We start from the raw sequence: 24,445 nt of genomic DNA on the forward strand, positions 1-24,445 counted from the left end.
CATCAATGGGGCTCTGGCAAAGACCTCACCTCCAACCTTACCTCTTGCCTGCTCACCAAAGGTCATCGAATGGGAGAACAGAATTAGGTAGGTTTAGTCTGACTTGTTCAAACTTTAACATAGTCTATGTTCGTGTATCAGAAATCACCTATCCCTAACTGCCTTTGGTAATAAAACAGGGACTGTGTGTATGTGTTCACAGATGCATGAGATGCAGAGAGACCTGACACTCAACACATCCACTCAACACATCCACAATGAGGTGATTACTAATAGTACAGTACAGCACAAATGTCCAGTAATAGCAACACCCTTTTCATTCCATGTGTCACTGATGAACTCTGCCTCAACTCTGCCTATTTCTACAGATAGACTGGAGATGCTTTTACCAGACTGCAGCCTCAGTCATTTGATGGGGAAACCATTATTTTATCTTACCTATTCACACTTCAACATAGTACCTGTTTGTGTGTCAGATGTTGTGTGTCAAAGCCTCACAATAGCAACATAACTTGGTGAACTACAAGATAATATATTTCAGGCATTCACAGCTTATATTTGTAAATGCATTTTGTCTTATTTTACTGTTAAATGAATCTTGCATTCTTATACATAGATGCCATTTTTGTAAATTTGACATTTATCTCAGGTGGGCTTAAAGGGTACAGTAGCAGAAAAATCACTCCCTCTATACAGAATGTAAATGACAATACATATTCAATGAACATGAGCATAAATACATGGTCACATTTAAGTTGATTAAAACACACAAATACATATTGTGCATCTAGCCATGGTGCCTTCACCAAGATTAGAAATAATGAGGAACAATTAGAAACCTCTGTACTCCAAGACGTTTGGAGTGGACTGGTATTCGTTAATGGTAGAGTAATAAGATCAGGGTTGAGGGGTATTAGGGATTGAAGACCAACAAGTGGGGGATAAAAATGCAAACAAATGAGGGACAAGAAGATGACTATTGGGCAACTACTCATGCACTTTTGGGTGGGGACATTGTCATATTGTTGTCTTTCATTCATCCAGGTGATTATTTTTTGGAGTCCACCTTTTTAATACAGTAGAGAGGGAGATGTGAAGCTGCCCTCAAATATGTTTTAGGAAGACATGTTGAACTAATTAAAAATAATAGCAGTACAGCAAATGTGAATCAGCTTTCAGATAATTCACTGAAAGTTGTGTGTATTATGGTCTTTGTTGCATGTCTTTTATCCACAGGGGGCCGGTGTGGGGGCAGGTTTGGGTTGTAACCAAGCAATAACACACCTGATTCAACTAATCATGTCTTGATTGAAGTCTATGATTAGTTGAATCAGGTCTGTACTGGTCGGCAAAGAACAAAAGTCCACATTGATCTCCGTGGATACGATTGGATACCCCCCTGTTATGAGTGCTACTTACATGATGAATAGTAATGATCCGAATTAGGCCAGTATATGTTAGAAATGTCTAAACTTAGATTTTAGTGGGCTTAATAGGTATATTTATATATTCAAAGCTTCCTTAGGCATCTCACCATACATTTGCCTGTAGTTACTGAACTCAACCTACAGGAGGTTTGTTTGTTGTGATTGAATGGGGGAAACAGCTGCGGGCAAAGTTCTGACAGGTGGGTGTTTCTTGGGTGTGTCCTTGCCAGCCGCAAGACACACCCACATCAAACCACACCCCCAAGCTAACTCACGTTTGGCTTCTGTCATGGCCGCCAGCATTTCTTGAAGAGCAGGCCAAAAAACAAGGCCAAATCAAAGGGTGCAGTTCCCCTTTAATTGTTGTTCAGAAATTATTTGATATTGAGATAAAACGGCTGCATTGGACCTTTCACTTCTTAAAAATATAGACTCTTGGCTTTAATTTCACACAAAATTTGATGTGGTCCTATGAACTGCACATGTTGGTGCTCATGGGTCCTTCTACATGGAAATGGCCAACATGAACACACAATCTCTTTTTATCTGATATGGAGACAGTCGGCTCAGAGAAAGAAAGCTTGAGTTATGTGTTCTACACCGAGATGGTGGACACTATGGTATACTGTGGATGTTTTAGGATGACAGACAAGACACTAGTGGTGTGTGTGCATGCATATGTTTGTGTGTGTGTGTGAGAGAGAGAGAGAGAGAGAGAGAGAGAGAGAGAGAGAGAGAGAGAGAGAGAGAGAGAGAGAGAGAGAGAGAGAGAGAGAGAGAGAGAGAGAGAGAGAGAGAGAGAGAGAGAGAGAGAGAGAGAGAGAGAGAGAGCAGAGAGAGAGAGAGAGAGAGAGAGGAGAGAGAGAGAGAGAGAGAGAGAGAGAGAGAGAGAGAGAGAGAGAGAGAGAGAGAGAGAGAGAGAGAGAGAGAGAGAGAGAGAGAGAGAGAGAGAGAGAGAATTGGAAAAAATTAACAAAAAAACAGAGCAAACTAGAATGCTATTTGGCCCTAAACAGAGAGTACACAGTGGCAGAATACCTGACCACTGTGACTGACCCAAACTTAAGGAAAGCTTTGACTATGTACAGACTCAGTGAGCATAGCCTTGCTATTGAGAAAGGCCGCCGTAGGCAGACATGGCTCTCAAGAGAAGACAGGCTATGTGCACACTGCCCACAAAATGAGGTGGAAACTGAGCTGCACTTCCTAACCTCCTGCCCAATGTATGACCATATTAGAGACACATATTTCCCTCAGATTACACAGATCCACAAAGAATTCGAAACCAAATCCAATTATGATAAACTCCCATATCTACTGGGTGAAATTCCACAGTGTGCCATCACAGCAGCAAGATTTGTGACCTGTTGCCACAAGAAAAGGGCAACCAGTGAAGAACAAACACCATTGTAAATACAACCCATATTTATGTTTATTTATTTTAACTTGTGTGCTTTAACCATTTGTACATTGCTACAACACTGTATATATATATAATATGACACTTGTAATGTCTTTATTGCTTTGAAACTTCTGTATGTGTAATGTTTACTGTTAATTTGTATTGTTTATTTCACTTTTGTATATTATCTACCTCACTTGCTTTGGCAATGTTAACACATGTTTCCCATGCCAATAAAGCCCCTTGAATTGAATTGAGAGAGAGAGAGAGAGAGAGAGAGGCTGGACCACAAATGGAGGCTACCTCAAACAACAGAGCTTGCTAATGAGCAGAACAGAGAACCATGGCGACTAATACAGATAGGCTGAGGAGATGTTTGACAAACATATCTCAAACCTCTCCTACTGTTCTTACTGTTTTCACTAACAAACGAGGGCTGGGCGATATATCATATTAATTCGATTAATTCAAATGTATGTTTTAGCGCAATGTTCCAAATGCCTGTGTCGCAAGAATCTAGGTTTTTATTTGTTTTTCCGTATTTATGAGCGTTCTGTGTCTTTTTGGTCTTGCCTCTTTCGCTCCTTCTGTGCTGTGCACCTTCCCACTCACACACAGACACCAAGCCCCTCCCCCTGCCACTCACAAAAACAACGACGAAAGATAACTTCTTCCTTTCTGACAACAAGCAGTTTAAACTCACTATTTGCATTTGCGGTTTAGTCCAACAGAATCTGTCATATGGACATCGAACCCTTAAAGATATGAATTTACTGTAATAGATGAGAACATAACCTTTCTAACCATACCCTTTTTATATCTCAACTTTAAAGACTCAAGACTTTAAATATAAAGATTAGCTGGCTACTCACTAGCTCGTGGGATTGTTAATTTTCTATAATGCCTGCTACAATAAGTGTCATTATTAGTGGATGTGCATTGTGCACGATTCTGTTTAAATTTGTAACAAAAAGGCATTTTCATAGACAGATTTGAAAGCCAGATCAGTGATTATAGCAAAAAAAGCATGTTAAACTAATTTGATGAATGAATTCAATTCTTAGTGGGTCTTATAGTTGTGGAAATCGCTTAAAACTAAAAGTATCGTTCCTGTATCGTATCAGACGCCATTTATCTAGATGCGTATCGAATTGTGCTTTGAAGGAGAGGAACATCTCAGTGTGCAAAGCTGCCATCAAGGCAAAGGGTAGCTATTTGAAGAATCTTTGATTTGTTTAACACTTTTTTGCTTACTACATGATTACATATGTGTTATTTCATAGTTGTGATGTCTCACTATTATTCTACAATGTAGAAAATAGTAAACATAAAGAAAAACCCTTGAATGAGTAGGTGTTCTAAAACTTTTGACCGGGATTGTATATCTTTAAGCTTTCTTATATCTCTGAGATATACAGTGCCTTCAGAAAGTATTCACACCCCTTTACCTTTTCCACATTTTGTTGTGTTAGTCTGAATAAAAAAGATATATATTTTATGTCACTGATCTACACACATAATGTATTTTCGAAAAGCTGAAATGTCTTGAGTCAATAAGTATTCAACCCTTTTGTTATTGCAAGGCTAAATAAGTTCAGGAGTAAAAATGTGCTTAACAAATCACGTAGTAAGTTGCATGGAATCATTCTGTGTTCAATTATAGTGGTTTACCCCAAAATCATAACTACCCCATCTCTGTACCCCACACATACAATTATTTGTAAGGTCCCTCAATCGAGGCCTAGTTAAATAAAGGTTAAATAAAAAATACAAATATTGAGTACTGAATTTCAAGCACAGATTCAGCCACAAAGACCAGGAAGGTTTTTCAATGCCTCGCAAATAAGGACACCAATTGGTAGAAAAAAGCAGACACTGAATATCCCTTTGAGCATGGTGAAGTTATTAATTAGGCTTTGGATGGTCCTTCCTAACTCAGTTGCCAAAATTGCCCGGAGAAACTGCTCAGGGATTTCACCATGAGGCCAATTGTAACGATCGTCCTGGAAAGAAGGTGACCAAAACGCAGCGTGGTACGTGTTCATGATATTTAATAAAGCTGAACACTAGAACAAAAAATAACAAAGCGAGTGAACGAAACGAAACAGTTCTGTCTGGTGCAGACACACAAAACAGAAAATAACAACCCACAACAAACAGGTGGAAAAAGGCTACCTAAGTATGGTTCTCAATCAGAGACAAAGATAGACAGCTGCCTCTGATTGAGAACCACAACCGGCCAAACACACAGAAAAGAAAACATAGAACACCAGACATAGAATGCCCACCCCAACTCACGCCCTGACCAAACCAAAATAGAGACATAAAAAGGATCTCTAAGGTCAGGGCGTGACACCAATGGTGATTTTAAAACAGCTACAGGGTTTAAATGGTTATGATGTGAGAAAACTGAGGATGGATCAACAACATTGTAGTTACTCCACAATACTAACCTAAATGACAGAGTGAAAAGAAAGAAGCCTGTACAGAATAAAAATATTCCAAAACATGCATACTGTTTGCAACAAGACACTTAAGTAATACTGCAAATAATTTGGCTAACAAATTCACTTTTTGTCCTGAATACATAGCGTTACGTTTGGGGCAAATCCAACTGAACACATCACTGAGTACCACTCTTCATATTTTCCAGCATAGTGGTGGCTGCATCATGTTATGGGTATGCTTGTCATCGGCAAGGACTAGGGAGTTCTTCCAACAGACACTGGGAGACAAATTCACCTTTCAGCAGGACATTAACCTAAAATACAAGGCCAATTCTACACTGAAGTTGCTTACCAAGACAACATTGAATGTTCTTGAGTCGCCTAATTACAGTTTTGACTTAAATCAGCTTGAAAATCTATGGCAAGACTTGAAAATGGTTTTCTAGCAATAATCAACAACCAACTTGATAGAGCTTGAATAATAAATAAAAAAATAATGGGCAAATATTGTATATATCCAGGAGTGCAAAGCTCTTAGAGACTTAAATGATGACCAATCTGGCTCTCCACGTGCGCATGTTGATTTTGTCTATCCCCACTAGACACGTTCATGACACACAGGTTAAAATACCAAAACCAACTGTGAACCAACTATATTCATTTGGGGAGAGGTCAAACACATATGAAACATTCATGGACATTTAGCTTGCTGTTGCTAGCTAATTTGTCCTGGGAGATAAAGATTTGGTTACCTTACCTGAAATCTATTTGCTTGATCTTTGTAGAATTTTGACCCATTTTGAGTCACACAAAATTGTGTGCTCTCTACTCTGACAATTAATCCACAGATAAAAGGGGTAACCTAATTAGCTTTTAGTTAGTTCTTTTTTATTTATTTTTAATAGGGGGTAGATCAGCTTTAATATCGCAGATAGATTGTGGCTTCTATCAATGTAATTGTCTGCATTATTTACAGTGAGGGAAAAAAGTATTTGATCCCCTGCTGATTTTGTTCGTTTGCCCACTGACATTGAAATGATCAGTCTGTAATTTTAATGGTAGGTTTATTTGAACAGTGAGAGACAGAATATCAACAAAAAAATCCAGAAAAACGCATGTCAAAAATTTTATAAATTGATTTGCATTTTAATGAGGGAAATAAGTATTTGACCCCTCTGCAAAACATGACTTAGTACTTGGTGGCAAAACCCTTGTTGGCAATCACAGAGGTCAGATGCTTCTTGTAGTTGGCCACCAGATTTGCACACATCTCAGGAGGGATTTTGTCCCACTCCTCTTTGCAGATCTTCTTCAAGTCATTAAGGTTTCGAGGCTGACGTTTGGCAACTCGAACCTTCAGCTCCCTCCACAGATTTTCTATGGGATTAAGGTCTGGAGACTGGCTAGGCCACTCCAGGACCTTAATGTGCTTTTTCTTGAGCCACTCCTTTGTTGCCTTGGCCGTGTGTTTTGGGTCATTGTCATGCTGGATACCCATCCACGACCCATTTTCAATACCCTGGCTGAGGGAAGGAGGTTTTCACCCAAGATTTGACGGCACATGGCCCCGTCCATCGTCCCTTTGATGCGGTGAAGTTGTCCTGTCCCCTTAGCAGAAAAACACCCCCAAAGCATAATGTTTCCACCTCCATGTTTGACGGTGGGGATGGTTTCTTGGGGTCATAGGCAGCATTCCTCCTCCTCCAAACACGGCAAGTTGAGTTGATGCCAAAGAACTCCATTTTGGTCTCGTCTGACCACAACACGTTCACCCAGTTGTCCTCTGAATCATTCAGATGTTCATTGGCAAACTTCAGACAGGCATGTATATGTGCTTTCTTGAGCAGGGGGACCTTGCGGGCGCTGCAGGATTTCAGTCCTTCACGGCGTAGTGTGTTACCAATTGTTTTCTTGGTGACTATGGTCCCAGCTGCCTTGAGATCATTGACAAGATCCTCCTGTGTAGTTCTGGGCTGATTCCTCACCATTCTCATGATCATTGCAACTCCATGAGGTGAGATCTTGCATGGAGCCCTAGGCCAAGGGAGTTTGACAGTTCTTTTGTGTTTCTTCCATTTGCGAATAATCGCACCAACTGTTGTCACCTTCTCACCAAGCTGCTTGGCAATGGTCTTGTAGCCCATTCCAGCCTTGTGTAGATCTACAATCTTGTCCCTGACATCCTTGGAGAGCTCTTTGGTCTTGGCCATGGTGGAGAGTTTGGAATCTGATTGATTGATTGCTTCTGTGGACAGGTGTCTTTTATACAGGTAAGAAACTGAGATTAGGAGCACTCCCTTTAAGAGTGTGCTCCTAATCTCAGCTCGTTACCTGTATGAAAGACACCTGGGAGCCAGAAATCTTTCTGATTGAGAGGGGGTCAAATACTTATTTCCCTCATTAAAATGCAAATCAATTTATAACATTTTTGACATGCGTTTTTCTGGATATTTTTGTTGTTATTCTGTCTCTCACTGTTCAAATAAACCTACCATTAAAATTATAGACTGATAATTTCTTTGTCAGTAGGCAAACGTACAAAATCAGCAGGGGATCAAATACTTTTTTCCCTCACTGTATATATATTTTTGTAAATATATACACTACCGTTCAAAAGTTTGGGGTCACTTAGAAATGTTCTTGTTTTTAAAAGAAAAGCAAATTTTTTGACAAATTAAAATAACATCAAATTGATCAGAAATACAGTGTAGACATTGTAAATGTTGTAAATGACAATTGTACAGTGGTTCCTCCTTTAAAAGTTGCGTCATGCTGGGGCACACCTTGCGTGCTGCCGCAGCATTCTGTGGCACGTCATTTAATTCTCAGCCATTTTTTCTGTTACTGCAAGTTATTGCTAGTTTGACTAGCATATTTGAGAAGCATTTGATAGTATTCTGTATTGGCATTACCAGAGAATTTAAAACCTTTTTCGTAATAACATAGTATATGGGATTGATTTTAAGAAATTTGGCTTAATTAATTTGTTTAATATTATGGTGTTTCTATTCAGAGAAAAACTAAACCCTCAGAGTTTCTATGGTGCTGTACAACGTGACGGTCGGGAGTAGGCTACAGGATTGGAGGATTCTAAGTTGTTTGCCTTCATTACACAACTTTGTTCCAATATTTCTGTAAATCAGTGATATTTATTCCCATAGTAATTCGTTATGGATCCATAACTAAACAACATCTGCATTTTGAAAGAGTATTTTTTATCATTATTTTATTAACGAAATGTGTTTATTTGTTTGTTAGGCTACTGTGCAGTCTACAATACATACTGTAGTAAACATGAGAAAGTGGAAGAGGGAGACCAGGGTTCAAATCCCTGTTGGGGAGGAAGGAGTAGGCTGTCCTTGTAAATAAGAATGTGTTCTTAACTGGTTCCATATGTGTTATTTCATAGTTTGCCTTCATTAGGCATTACTCAACACTAGTGAGACTCATTTCGCCTATGGTAGACCTACAGTATATCGAGAAAAAATAAATAATAATTATGACGTGACTCTGCCAATTATTACATTTAGAGGATTGGAGGACTCTAAATTAACATCTAAGGGGCATTTTCCATTAGATATTCTCACAGATCCTAAGCAGTTTTTATATAATTCTAAATGAATTTTAAAAAGTAACAATATTTTGGAAATTTCGTTTTCATTTAACTTAGAGTGAGAAAAAGGCAAAAAAGCAGACATCACTTGCTTATATTCAGTCAACACATATCTCAAGAATATCATGGCATATTTGAACAAGTAATTCATTATGGATCCAGAACTAAATAAATATCAGAATTTTGAAATAGTATTTTTAGACATTTTATTAACGAAAAATAGCATACAGTACTGTAGTAAACATGGGAAAGTGCCTAATTCCTTACATAAGGGAGAGCAGGCCATGTCCAGACTTTCTCGGTGAACTCAAGTACTCATTAACTCTGTCTTTAATGCTTTTTCGGGTTGCATCAGTCATGGACGGAAACTTCTGAGACACAGTATTAATGATGAACACCCGGAGGTTCACTGGTAAGCCACATTTGCCTCGGGAACCATTCCAGTTTGTATTCTGTGCCCACTCGTGGTATCTCTCTTCGGTTACACATCTCCACCTGACTCTCCGCTAATGAGGAGTGACTCTCCGCCAATACCACCTGGCTCTGGACCTTCTGTTGGTCTCCCTTCAATGACTCGATCTCGGTCTTCAAAGTTTGAATCTCACCCATGAGCACCTTCATCAGATGAGCAGAATGGTACCGCCCTGAGCCCCCATCGATTACAGTGGCCTATGATAGAAACGGTAAATCAATTAAGAATTAAAAGTGACTCCAACACACAAATGCTGCCTACACATTGATAGGCTATATACGTTCTCTTTTTTATATAAAATGCTCTGAAACCAAAATACCTTTAGTTTTGGTGATCCTCTCAGCTCCGGCTCATTTTCAAGTCCTCTGGTGGTTACAGTCCTAACCCTGGAACGGGTAGCACCATAGAAAGAAGCTGGTGGTTACAGTCCTAACCCTGGAACGGGTAGCACCATAGAAAGAAGCTGGTGGTTACAGTCCTAACCCTGGAACGTGTAGCACCATAGAAAGAAGCTGGTGGTTACAGTCCTAACCCTGGAACGGGTAGCACCATAGAAAGAAGCTGGTGGTTACAGTCCTAACCCTGGAACGGGTAGCACCATAGAAAGAAGCTGGTGGTTACAGTCCTAACCCTGGAACGGGTAGCACCATAGAAAGAAGCTGGTTTGATGAAAACTATGTCCATTCCGTCTGTTCTCTTTGGCCGCAATGTGATTTTTACATTTTTATTAACAGCTCGTTTTGGAATAGTAACTGTGTTTAGGGTGTAGTTTTGGACGGGGTGAGGAAAGGCATTACTTTCAGGTTACAATAGGCTATAAGTATACAGCAGATTGCAGATTGTCCTCACTATGATTATACTGTAGCACCATGACCAGGATCTCTATTCATTTAAGTGAGCAGATTAGGCCTTCAGGAGGAATGGAAAATATACTGGAGACATTTCAAAAATACTGGTAGACTTGGGGATTTTGGTCACGGACAGTGCTATTCGCAAACACTATCATCAGATGCCTGTTTAGCGCCGAACTCGAATGCCCAGGAAAATGAACAGGTACAGTAGGCTACAATACTTTAATGAACCCTAATAATGCTAAAAATAATGCTTAAATCAACTTTTGGTTTTTACTGTATGCTGCACATTTTCACATTTTAAAATAATTATCAGAACATTAACCATGTGTGTTCGCTTGCTTTGTACTGTTCTGTAGTTTCGACCCAATGATTCGTCTGACAAACACAGAACTTTACGTCCTGCAGGCCCAGGCATGGATCAAAGCTGGCGAGACATTCAATAATGTCATCTTCACAGACGAATCAACCGTGTGTCACACAGTTGTCAGACGAATGTGACATGAGTTGACGCTGGAGAGATGAAGCAGGTACGGGGAGTCAAACATTTAATAAAGAACGGACATGGAACGAGACAGGAACAGCGTCAGCATACAAGAAAACAAAGACAAAAAACAATCAATGCAGAAGCGGGGAACAGAGCTGGGGAACTGACAAATATAGGGGAGGTAATAACAGGTGATGAATGAGTCCAGGTGAGTCCAATATCACTGATGCACATGACGAGGGAAGGCAGGTGTGCGTAATGGATGATAGGAGTGCGTGATGCAGGGCAGCCTGGTGCCATCAAGCGCCAGGGGGGGAAGAGCGGGAGCAGACGTGACAGTACCCCCAACTCTAGGGGGTTCCACCGGGTTGGGGCGTGGAAGCCCAACGAACCGGCAGGAGTGTGAGAGCCTGGCGAGCCGGCTGAGGCAAGGAAGCCCGACGATCCGGCTGAGGCAAGACACCTGTCGATCCCACTGCAGAGAGGGAGCCCAAAGATCCGGTGGAGTGTGACGTAGGATGGGAAGCCGCCGAGTCAACCGAGGCAAGGAAACCTCTCGAGCCAGCCAGGGCGTGAAAGCCGGATGGGCTGGCTGAGGCACCCCCGGTTCCATCGGCGGCGGAATCCACCCCGACGTCACCAACAAAACAAAAAAAATAAAAAAACTCCTGGACTGGCTGGGCGAACAAGAACTGACAATCCGGCTGAGGCCCATGTGGGATGGGCCCCATCCGAGCCAACCGGAGCAAGGAAACCTCTCAAGCCAGCTAGGACGTGGGATGTAGCCTCGCTACTTCTATAGCCTGGCTACTGTATACAGCCTGTCTTTTTACTGTTGTTTTATTTCTTTACCTACCTATTGTTCACCAAATACCTTTTTTGCACTATTGGTTAGAGCCTGTAAGTAAGCATTTCACTGGAAGGTCTACACCTGTTGTATTCAGCGCACGTGACAAATAAACTTTGATTTGATTTGAAGCCCGAGGAGCTGGCTAGGCACCCCTGGTTCCATCGGTGGTTTTTGGGGATTAGCTAGCACGCTAGATAGTTTTCTAACCAGGGCCGTTTCTAGCTCTTTGGGGGCCCTAAGAGAGATTTGGTTGCCCCCCCATTTTAGTGACCCCCTCTTGACGGTGGAGAGTGTCACGACCGTCAAAAGGAGGAGACCAAGGTGCAGCGTGGTATACGTACATTCTACTTTATTACAAGAATGAACACTGAACCAAAATAACAAAACGAACCGTGAAGCTATACAAATGAGTGCTGACAGGCAACTACACATTGACAAGAACCCACAAATACCCAAGGAAAATGGCTACCTAAATATGGTCCCCAATCAGAGACAACGATAAACAGCTGCCTCTGATTGGGAACCATAATCAGGCCACCATAGACTTACAAATACCTAGACCTACTAAAACCCCTAGACTTACAAAACCCCTAGACAATACAAAACTAGCATACCCACCCTAGTCACACCCTGACCTAACCAAAATAATAAAGAAAACAGGGCGTGACAGAGAGAAACATTCTTGCAATTCTATACATTTTGCCATGGGGCGTAGAGAAAATTTTGCAGTTTTATAACAAATTTCATGCAATTCTACTCATTTTGCCATGGGGCAGGGAGAAGGGGAAAAAAACAGTTTTACAGCTTATTTCCTACCATTCTACCCATTTTGCCATGGGGTGGAGAAAAATTTGCAGTTTTAAAGCAAATATCCTTAAATGTTACACATTTTGTAATGACATATGCCATGTTAATATGACTAACATATTTGTGAGAATGATTAATGGGGCCACCTGGAGGTCAGTATTAGGCAAGTTTAGATATCTGGCTAGACTAACTACCAATCGAAAAATAGTTAGCTGGCATGGCTAATTGAGTGACTGTCACTAGCCATGTCAGCTAACAATTTTTAGATTGGTAGTTAGTCTAGCCAGATATCTAAAGAGAAACAATGCTGATGCGCAACCAAATTTTGAAATTGAACCTGGCGTATTCTACAATTCTTACTCTCAATAGTAAGTTGAGTTCCTATTTTTTTTTAAATAATAATAATAATAATAAATAAATAAAATGTACTGGTTGGAGAGCCCACTAGAGGCCAGGGGCCCTAAACAGCCGCTTATGTCGCTTATGCCTGGAACCCTGTTTCTAACATTGACTAGCTAGCTACATAAAGCTGGCAAATAGCAATGCTATGGTTGCTACACACTAGCACAGACATTGGTCTTGTCTTCCCTGAACCTTGTTCTCGTGGTAACCGTACCCCAAGGATATTACGTGAGACATACCCAGCATGTTATAAGGCAGTGGTCACCAAACTTTTCTGAGTCAAGATCACTTCCAAAAGTAAGCCGAGTTCTACCGCTCAGATTATTTTTTTTAAACATGACTTAAAAAAACAAGCCTATGCAACATGAACCTTATTGCCCTGCCAATGTTGTTCTTCTCACATAATATTTCAAAATTGTAGGTATGTGATCACATTGGTAATAGATCATGTGTTGTATTACTTGAGGCACAGTTAAGTGAGCATAATAATTTGCTTTTATTTTATTTTACTGGATTGATGGCCTGCATATGATGGTCAGCCTGAGGGAAGGGAGGGAGGGATAGGAGGGAGCAGCAGGGAGACTGCCTCTCACCCGACTCATCGTCCCTCCGCTCTCCTTCCGCTGAGAAAAGGGGAACACAGTCTTGGGGCCACCCTCTTCCTGCCTCATGCATAAATTCATGTTTTTACTCTATGGCCAGAGAAAGTGAAATATTCCATGATATTAAAAAAGACTCAAGCCACTAATGTTAACAACGCAAGCTTTGCTATACTCATTCATTGCAGCTGCAGTGCTGGAATTAAGCATTTGGCCTATTGCTCGAGGAAACTGTGGAGACACGGTGATCTGAGCTATCTGATTGGCCAGATAGGTGTACAGGTGTACTTGATTTGCTCTATACCTTCGGACACGAAATGGTTCAAAATGGGAACACTCCAAGTGCTAGGCCTGCTAAATCAAGTGCACCTATCGCCAACAAAACAGCACTAAACAAAAAACAAAAAAAATAGGAACGCTAGGCTTTATTGTTGTTGTTTTTTACAGAAACGTTTGGTGATCGACTACGAATGTCTCGGAGATCGACCAGTCGATTGCGATTGACCGGTTGATAACCACTGTTATAAGGTTAGCTAGCTAGCTACTTGTGTCAACACACCTATGAGTAAGGTTAGTTAATTTTAAATGTAAACACTCGCTAACTTAATGTTAGCAAGTACTATTCTTGCTAGCTGTATAACACAACATCTAGCTAGGTAGCTAGGCTTAGCTATAGGCTATAGGCCTAAACTATAGAAATCATTATAATGATAACTAGTATTAGTAGGTTAATGTAGAGTGTCTATGCTAAATTGTCATACATTCTTCTTCTCTACCACAGATTCCCATAAAAAAAATTGTAAACATTTTATTTAACCTTCATTTAACTTGGCAAGTCAGTTAAGAACAAATTCTTATTTACAATGACGGCCTACCCCAGACGACGCTGGGCCAATTATGCGCCGCCCTATGGGACTCCCAATCACGGCCGGATGTGATTCAGCCTGGATTCGAACCAGGTACTGTAGTGACGCCTCTTGCACTGAGCCCAAGTTCTCAGACTCCAGGATGGGAAAATGCTTAGAAGAAAGAAACAGATGAAGACAGAGACGTTGTTGATTTCCATTGTTACTTGTAATGTTAAAAAGGAGATAAAAAGAAGGGCTGTGCCCGAATAAAAAAAATCTTCGACCGAGAGTCGTCTATTCTTTCGATCAATCGATTGGTCAAAACTTTCAAATGTGTATTTTTCCATATATAGACACACCCTAGGTTTGAATAAAATCAACTATATGTAGGCTGCTGAGCTTGTTAAATGCTTTAAGACATGCAAATTACTAAAGAGGGCGCTAGAGATCAAAAACCAGAAGAAAAAAACCTGTTCCCACCCTCTTCCTCCTGCTGCCCGCTGCTGCTGGCCTTCACAGATTCTGCCTTTATTAAGCTCCTGAAGTTACCGGTAATAGGCCACACCAGCGTTCAGCAACCTTTTCCATTTGGAATGCCAAGTTATCTTAACATTTCTACTGATCTGTGTGCCAGTTATGATTTTCATATGCACATTTTCATGGAACAGTTTTATTTAATTTATAATAAGGTCTTCATATCTCAAAGTCAATGTAATGTGGTTAAACAAAACTCTATCTAAATGAAAATGATACAAATATAAAAAATAACTTCTATTTCCATTGCCAGTATGTAAAAATAGCCTAAATAAAGCCAACAAATAAAAATATTGCAGCCTGCAAATATCCTGATAAAAATAAATATCTTATAAATCACATTGGCTACGCATGGCCTGTCTGCAAGGAACTTGAAACATTGTATCAACTATTAACTTGGTCAGCCCCAAAGCTCATGCTAGCAAACTTTCAACATTGTATAAAATATTCTTGGCCCTCAGAGTTTCCTGCCCCAGTGAGCTCCAGACAAGCAGACACAGCTGTAGGCTATTTGCGCAAGGGATAAGAAGTAATCAGGAAGGCCAATGTTATGACGTTTCCACCCGACCAGATTATAACATTTTTCCCCCTTTCATGCTGAGTGGTTATCGAAAGGGAGAGAGCTGTAAAGATTTTTCTAATTGGCTACGTTCAGGAACTATTGTCATTCTCAATGGATGTAAAAGCAGACTTTGTTTACTTACAGTTTGAGGCGAAGAAAAAAGCTTAGGCCAAGTTGTATGTGTAATCAAGTGCGTGTCCTTACTCAAGATTGGCAGAAGCCCAAATTGACAACTTGTAAATGGAATTAAATAAACCCCCCAAAAATTCTCCATGGCCTCTGCTATCGATTAGTCCACTCAGACAGGCGTGAATCAGACAGATGTCTCGTGTGCCATCATTTTTTAAATATAGCCTATATTTGCCACTGCTCGACTAAAACAATCTCGGTCGACCAACAGCCTATTGACCAAACAATCGACCAGTCGACTAAATGGGGTCAGCCCTAATATTTTTACATGTTGCAATAAAGTTGACTAAAGTAGAAGCTCATCTTTTGTTTGTAGGTATTTTCACTTGGGAATGAGTAGTAAGTAATTATATGGTAATTATAAAGGTAACTAACTATAAACTTATTTTAAATAGCTAAATCCTGTGTAACAACTAGCGATAGCATTGTACTTATGCAGATATGTAGTCTGTGGTCTATTAGTGTGTTTACCTTACCACTTGGGTGGCGCTTTCGGAACCTGATGATTGGATTGTCAGGATGGCTAACATACAGTAAGTACTATGTAGGTACACAATAATTACAAGAAAGTGTTCCTCAAGATACACTTCAATTTAACTAGCTAAATCCTGTATAAAATATTGTAATTACATTGTGCTTATGCAGAAATCACATGTACTCTGTGATGTACTAGTGTGTTATTTTCTCACTTGTATGGTGCTTCTAGATGCCTCAAAATTAGGTCCAGGTTGTCAGGAATAGTAATCCACTATGTAGGTAACATACCATGTAGATACACATGAATTACTAGTTGTTTTGAGTAAAGTATAATGCCATCCACTTGGTATAAGTTTATAGTGAATCCCATTCCCAAATCTTCAAAACATTTATTATAGAGGCATACTAAGTATGGTAAGTACAGTCTATAAATTACAGTATAGTCATTTATCCTTAATACGGACCACCCATCCCGGATCCGGGATCATTCTCATCAGAAACGCTGACTAGCATAGCCTAGCCTAGCGCCACAGGGATATAATATAATATAATTTCATGAAATCACAAGTCCAATACAGCAAATGAAAGATAAACATCTTGTGAATCCAGCCAACATGTCCGATTTTTAAAATGTTTTACAGCGAAAACACAACATATATTTATGTTAGTTCACCAGAAAAGCCCAAAACACAACGCCATTTTTTCACCGCAAAGATAGCTTTCACAAAACCCACAAATAGAGATAAAATTAATCACTAACCTTTGAACAACTTCATCAGATGACAGTCTTATGACATTATGTTATACAATACATTTATGTTTTGTTTGAAAATGTGCATATTTATAGCTACAAATCGTGGTTTTACATTGCCGCCATGGTCACAAATGGCACCAAAATGTCCGGAGAAATTTTAGACAGCCACGTAATCTAACAGAAAAACTCATCATAAACTTTGCTGAAAAATACATGTTGCACATATAATTAAAGATACACTGGTTCTTAATGCAACCGCTATGTTAGATTTAAAAAAAATAACTTTAGTACAAAGCACAGCATGCAATAATCTGAGACAGCGCTCAGCTATTCTCCGCCATGTTGGAGTCCAAAGAGTCAACAAAAATACGAAATAACATCATAAATATTCCCTTACCTTTGATGAACTTTTATCAGAATACAGTGCCAGGAATCCTAGTTCCACAATAAATCGTTGTTTTGTTTTAGAATGTCCATTTCTTCTGTCGAATTAGCAACTTTGGCTAGCATGTGTAGCTCACGTGTCCATGAAGATTTTACGCATGAACGAAAAATTCAAAAAGTGATAATAAAAGTCGAATAAACTGGTCAAACTCAGTTGAGAATCCATCTTTAGGATGTTTTTCACATATTTATCCAATAACGTCCCAGACTGAGCATTTCTTCGTGTCTACCTAACGCATTGCAGACAACGATATGACAAACCTAAGTGCGTAGCCAAATACTGCCAATATGGCTGACCTCTCACTCCAACAACTCCCATCCGGTCCCACAGAAGGCTAGACACTTCATTCCACGTTCTACTGCCTGTTGACATCTAGTGGAAGGCGTATGAAGTGCATACAGATCCATAAATACAAGACAATTGAATAGGCAATGCCTTTCACAGAGACCCATTTCAGAATGTTCACTTCCTGCTTGGAAGTTTTCCTGCAAAATGAGTTCTGTTTTACTCACAGATATAATTCAAACAGTTTTAGAAACTTCAGAGTGTTTTCTATCCAATAGTAATAATAATATGCATATCATATGATCTAGGACAGAGTACGAGGCCGTTTAAATTGGGCACAATTTTATCCAGAAGTGAAAAGGGCGCCCCCTATTTCCAAGAGGTTTTAACAGTAAATGAATTACCTTTTTGGAGGATCAAAACATTCTGGTGGAAGAAGAATATGTGTTTTGTAAATCCAGAGCATGTATCGATCATATCTTCTCGGCCTGCACAATAGTCAGAAATAGACTACAGGAAAATAAGCCTACTTTTGCATGTTTCATTGATTTCCAGAAAGCTTTTGATTTTGTAAATAGGGATCTTTTAGCCTATAGTTTGATAAAGACAGGGGTTGATTGGACATTTTATCACGCAATCCAGTCCCTCTACCAAACACCAACTGCCTGTGTGTGAGTTAATGAATTTCGTACAGATTGGTTTCCCACACCCTCGGGTGTAAAACAAGAAAGAAAATGTTATTGGTGCAAAAGATGGAGACCCATTTTTTCGAAAACCAGGTACTAAAAAAAGTGTTTTTCAGTTTTGTTTTGGTGAAGAAATGATTGAGTTTACTAGCAATTATAAATATTTAGGTCTTTATTTTGATGAACATATGACCTTTATATACGTCACATCTGCCCTAGCCGACTCAGCAAGTAGAGCTCTTTTTTTTACCTTTACTTAACTAGGCAAGTCAGTTAAGAACAAATTCTTATTTACAATGACGGCCTACCCCAGCCAAACCCGGAAAACACTGGGCCAATTGTGCACCGCCCTATGGGACTCCCAACTCGAATCAGGGACTGCAGTGACGCCTCTTGCACTGAGATGCAGTGCCTTAGTTGGATATGCCAATTGCCAGAATAGCCAGCAAAGTTTTTCAATGGCAATTTCAATAAAATTATATTTAAAAAACAGATTAAAAAACATCTTATGGAACAGCGGGGACTGTGAAGCAACACAAACATTGGCACAGACACATGCATACAAACACACACACACACACAATAACATACGCACTATACATATTGGCCAGTCTGAGATAACTCTGCCTAGAAGGCCAGCATCCCGGAGTTGCCTCTTCACTGTTGACGTTGAGACTGGTGTTTTGCGGGTACTATTTAATGAAGCTGCCAGTTGAGGACTTGTGAGGCGTCTGTTTCTCACTAGACACTCTAATGTACTTGTACTCTTGCTCAGTTGTGCACCGGGGCCTCCCACTCCTCTTTCTATTCTTGTTAGAGGCAGTTTGCGCTGTTCTGTGAAGGGAGTAGTACACAGCGTTGTACCAGATCTCCAGTTTCTTGGCAATTTCTCGCATGGAATAGCCTTCATTTTTCAGAAAAAGAATAGACTGACGAGTTTCAGAAGAAAGTTCTTTGTTTCTGGCTATTTTGGGCCTGTAATTGAACCCACAAATGCTGATGCTCCAGATACTCAACTAGTCTAAAGAAGGCCAGTTTTATTGCTTCTTTATCAGCACAACAGTTTTCAGCTGTGCTAACATAATTGCAAAAGGGTTTCTAATGATCAATTAGCCTTTAAAATTATAAACTTGGATTAGTTAACACAACGTGCCATTGGAACACAGGAGTGATGGTTGCTGATAATGGGCCTCTGTACGCCTATGTAGATATTCCATAAATAAATCTGCCGTTTCCAGCTACAATAGTCATTTACAACATTAACAATGTCTACACTGTATTTCTGATCAATTTTATGTTATTTGAATGGACAAAAAAATAGCTTTTCTTTAAAAAACAAGGACATTTCTAAGTGACCCCAAACTTTTGAACGGTAGTGTATGTAAATAAGGTATTTCTGTTTTTTTTGTTTTATACATTTGAAAAAAATTCTAAAACCTGTTTTTGCTTTGTCATTATGGGGTATTGTGTGTAGATTGCTGAGGATCATCATTTTTGCAAAAAATACCTTGCTTTTTCAGTGTATGCTCATTTACTTATGTGGCTGCCATCCAAATAGTGTTGCACTTCTGTTGTCATATGATGAAAAGGAAGCTATTTTCTGCCTAATGTGTTGCACTAATGTATATTCTGTGAAGAAAATCTATAGTTGCATGTCCCTGATCACTCTATTCAACAACAAAAAACCCAACCCTGTCAATACACAACTGGACTCACCTGCTCCCGCTTTCTCCCACTGTGCCATTTACAAACAAACACGTGACTTGCTCAACTGTTCTGGGGAACTACTTCAGCTTCATAATGTAAAATTATTTGACAGGTGAAATGAAAAACGTAATCTGCTTCATCTCCTAACCATTGCATATGCAGGTACAGGTACTGCAGGTACAGTGCCTTCGGAAAGTATTCAGACCCCTTGAAAATGTCTACATTTTGTTACGTTACAGCCTTATTCTAAAATGTATTAAATAATCATATTTAGAATGTTTAGGCCTATCATATAAAGAATGTAGCCTGCTACAATTACCAATGTATTGCTTAAAGTTAATATAGCATGGAGAAAAATAGGCTGGCTACACCGAGAAAAGTACCAGAGAAAAGTAGGTACATATCAGTCAGAGCGCTGTCTGCTGAGAGAATGCAGTTTGTGAATTCTCATTAGAATTTAAAAGTGCAACTGAAACACAAAATTAGTCTGATGCCGAGCAGAAATTCCAATAAGCATTTTAGATCTACGTTTACAAAATGCAGCAAGATATTTTCTTATGCATTTGATCTTTTTTTAAGTGGCTGAATTAATAAGGTGACGGGGCATCATATTGTGTTAGCTTTCTGCTGTGTTTGAGAAGTGCTATCTTGATTTCCTTGCGTTTTTTTCTTTACTCCATTCTCGCCCCATCTACTCCTCCCCCTCTTCTCCGAGCTTAGCAGGCAGGCCCATTGCCCTAGCGACTCTACACAGAAACAGCTGTAGACATGCTGCTGGAGAGCCAGTACTGTTCTTCCTTCAGACAAGCGTGCGTCAAAACTTTGTTCATTTGCACAATGTCTCTTGTTCAAATACGCTTGTAAATGTCCGAACTCACCAAGAATTACATTTGGTATCACCTACCTATACTTGGTATCACCCATCTATACTTGTATAACTTCATGAGCTGGATTGCCTGTCTTTTGCAATTTGTTTATTTTCGTTTGCGCTCGTTAGCATATTTAGTTAGCAGCCTCTATGGAAATTCGCTATTACTTGTGCTAATGTTGTTAGCATTTTTGCATTTTTGGCACCCCCTTGTGTACCAAGCCGGTAATACCTAAAATCTCGGGATTAGAGAAGGATGGTATGACGATATGAAAATCTGGATACCGCCCAACCCTATCACCTAGTAATTAAATTGTACTTATGCAGATAGTACATGTACTCCGTGGTGTACTAGTGGGTTTATCCTCCCACTTCAATGGCAAGGAGGTTCAGGTTGTCATTATGGGCAACATACACATTATTTATAAGTATTTTTTTATATATATAATCTTGGATGACACCCGTATGGTAGACACCAGTCAGTGAGGTTGACCTATATCTGATCTGCTTTTGAAACTCAACCAAGTTAACCAAGATGGCACACCTTTGGGGGGCAACGGCTAGCAACAACACTGAGTGGAGATTTTGTAGAGTGCGCATTCATGGATTGGTAATTAGAGCCTATCCAACCTTTCTAATCTTGGACAGCCAGCGCATCTGTCCACAAGAGATTACAACCTTGCAACAGTTGTTACTGAATCGGATGTTGCTGATAGGAAACAAAACACTAAATTGGTGAATGTAGTGGAAACTTGCCTATTTGTAACAAGCATTTTAATTTGGAATTACAGACTGCAATTACCACTAGTTATGAGTTATTACAACTAACTATAACACTGTAATGAGGACCCCTTAAAATGACAGTCATCATAACATTCATCTGAATTCTTAATTAGTTGAATATCTGAAATGGCATGATTGATTGATTAATTGATTGATTAAGGGCAAGAAATGGTGTTGGCTATAAGGCAGGCAAATAAATATTGCAGTGTGAAGTTCACACCCAATTATTCGCTCAGCCTATATAAATGTGTTTGAGAAAAATGTAATTTAATCTTTAACATTCATCAATTACAATAGGCTCCAAAAGTATTGGGACAGTGACACCTTTTTTGTTGTTTTGGCTATGTACTCCAGCACTTCAAATCAAATCAAATTGTATTTGTCACATACACATGGTTAGCAGATGTTAATGCGAGTGTAGCGAAATGCTTGTGCTTCTAGTTCCGACAATGCAGTAATAACCAACAAGTAATCTAACCTAACAATTCCACAACTACTACCTTATACACACAAGTGTAAAGGGATAAAGAATATGTACATAAAGATATATGAATGAGTGATGGTACAGAACGGCATAGGCAAGATGCAGTAGATGGTATAGAGTACAGTATATACATATGAGATGAGTAATGTAGGGTATATAAACATAAAGTGGCATAGTTTGAAGTGGCTAGTGATACACGTATTACATAAAGATGGCAAGATGCAGTAGATGATATAGAGTACAGTATATACATATACATATGAGATGAGTAATATAGGGTATGTAAACATTATATTAAGTGGCATTGTTTAAAGTGGCTAGTGATACATTTGAATTGATACAATGACTATGGGGTTAAACTGCACTCTGTCAGCTTTAATTTGAGGGTATTGTCATCCATATTGGGTGAACTGTTTAGAAATTATAGCACTTTTTGTACATAGTCCCCCCATTTTAGGGGACCCAAAGTATTGGGTCAAATGTACTTATATGTGTATTAAAGTAGTCAAAAGTTTAGTATTTGGTTCCATATTCCTAGCAAGCAATGATTAAATCAAGCTTGTGACTCTACCAAATTGCTGGATGCATTTGCTGTTTGTTTTGGTTGTGTTTCAGATTATTTTGTGCCCAATAGAAACTAATGGTCAATAATGTCATTTTGGAGTCACTTTTATTGTAAAGAAGAATAGAATATGTTTCCCAAGACATGCTAACCTCTCACCATTACAATAACAAGCGAGGTTAGCATTTTTGGGGGGGGTATGATATTGCGTCTGTAACTTTCTCACTCATCATTATTCACAAAAACCTCATAGGGATTGTATCATTTCTAATCCAAAGTGCTAGAGTACAGGGTCAAAACAACAAAACATGTGTCACTGTCACAATACTTTCGGAGCTCACTGTAGCCTGTACCACTTGGGTTGACTTCACAAAATCAACTCATTTGCCATCAAACGTTAAAACCAGCAGATATCTCCCACAAAAGCTCTCCAGTCTTAATATACCCCGGTTACATTTATAGCCTTTAACATTAATATTTCTCTAAATTATGAAGCAGTTTGCTTGCCCGCCACGAGATCAGACATTGAAGGAACAGGAGACATATCTGGGAGATAAAACATGCCGAATTGAGAGAGGTGTATTCTCAGAACTGGTCATTGCACGGTTTATTAATTTACAGACTGACACAAGCTGTCAGTGAAAGCTAACGTGCATTAGCTGTATAGGCAAAACAGGTTCCGATTTCAGCACCATTTTTGTGAACAGCTCATCGATATTTTCCCATAACCCGCAACGCTGTCGGTTTAAGTCAATAAGCTCTTCTCACCAGAAAAGGTAAAACATATTTGGAAATGTCGAGGACCAAATAAACCTTTCTCAAGCTACTACTGTGTGTGTGTGTGTGTGTGTGTGTGTGTGTGTGTGTGTGTGTGTGTGTGTGTGTGTGTGTGTGTGTGTGTGTGTGTGTGTGTGTGTGTGTGTGTTAAGCCTTTCATGAGTATACATCACACACATTCAATGCAAATAATTATTAGACCGTGGCACCTACTTCATCTGTTTCACGATGGTACTTTTTCCTGACTCCCCAGCCCCTGAAGGGATGAAAAGAGACAAGGGGGTATAAAGTAACGTTACATCAATGTTGTGGTTTTAATTTATATTCATAGTTGGCTGACATTCTAACCAGAAAGCAGGTGTGTGATTTGGACACTTCAGACTATGGACAAGCAACCAGGAAGCCGATCGACCGGGTCCGGCCACCCCTCCTTCCGAAGAATCTTACCGAGAAGGAGTAGTTTTACGTCTTTCGCGGCTGTGACTCCATCTTCTTTGAGGTTTTTCTCGATAGCCTTGCTCCTGTCCAAAGCCGCTCTCTCCTCGGCGCTCAGTGTACATCCCATGGCTACACAACCTCTGATCTTCTTGATATCCAAAGTAACGGTTGGCGAGGACCGAAATATACGAGCAATTATTTCCCCCCTATTTCTTCCTTATCCGTCTCTAGGCTGACTCGCTCTCGTTCTCCCTCTCTCGCTCGCGCTCTGCCGATGACTGGTTAAAGCATCAAAAAATTCGCCACGACAACGTTTGACACTTGTTTGAAAAAAAGGACTTGTATTCGTATCTTGCGCTAACACGGTCTCTTTGTCAGTGTGGTTGTGCTTGGTCCTCGGGCGGGGAAACTCTACTGGGCGGCGGCAACAGCTACGAGCGCTCGCATCGTTTAGCTTGCCACTCACAATGAACGGAGGAAGGAGAGTGCGTTGGGATCCGCACTACACTCTTGCTGACGTCAGGACCAAAGCGAGCATGCTCGAGCAAACCATCCTGGTGGCAGAGTACCGTTATACTACCTGTTTGACAGTCTCAAGTCAAAATAATTGTATTTATTCAACAGGGGTTTCGTTTTCGGATGGGGATTTCTGTAACAGAGCAGGTAGATTTCCAGTTGTCAGATTTCCT

General features: G+C 39.8%; 1 protein-coding gene across 3 annotated transcripts in view; it reads right to left on the reverse strand.

Moving 5' to 3' along the window:
• Nucleotides 1-24,238, reverse strand: part of LOC139539876 (guanine nucleotide-binding protein G(o) subunit alpha) — a 157,313-nt gene extending 133,075 nt beyond the window's left edge. For 2 of the 3 annotated variants that reach the window (XR_011668030.1, XM_071343241.1), the window contains exons 1-2: nucleotides 23,766-24,236; nucleotides 23,532-23,574 (exon numbers count right to left, since the gene is read on the reverse strand). Coding sequence is in view for 2 of the 3 variants with exons in the window: in XM_071343241.1 (XP_071199342.1) it covers nucleotides 23,532-23,574; nucleotides 23,766-23,883 (161 nt within the window). In the remaining variant the exon portion in view is untranslated. Of the gene's footprint in view, nucleotides 1-23,531; nucleotides 23,575-23,765 lie in introns of all 3 variants that reach the window. The other variant, XM_071343242.1, reaches the window with a different exon arrangement.
• Between the last annotated feature and the right edge of the window lie 207 nt (nucleotides 24,239-24,445).

Source organism: Salvelinus alpinus, chromosome 15 (genome assembly GCF_045679555.1).
Source record: "Salvelinus alpinus chromosome 15, SLU_Salpinus.1, whole genome shotgun sequence".
Taxonomy (NCBI): Eukaryota; Metazoa; Chordata; class Actinopteri; order Salmoniformes; family Salmonidae; genus Salvelinus; species Salvelinus alpinus.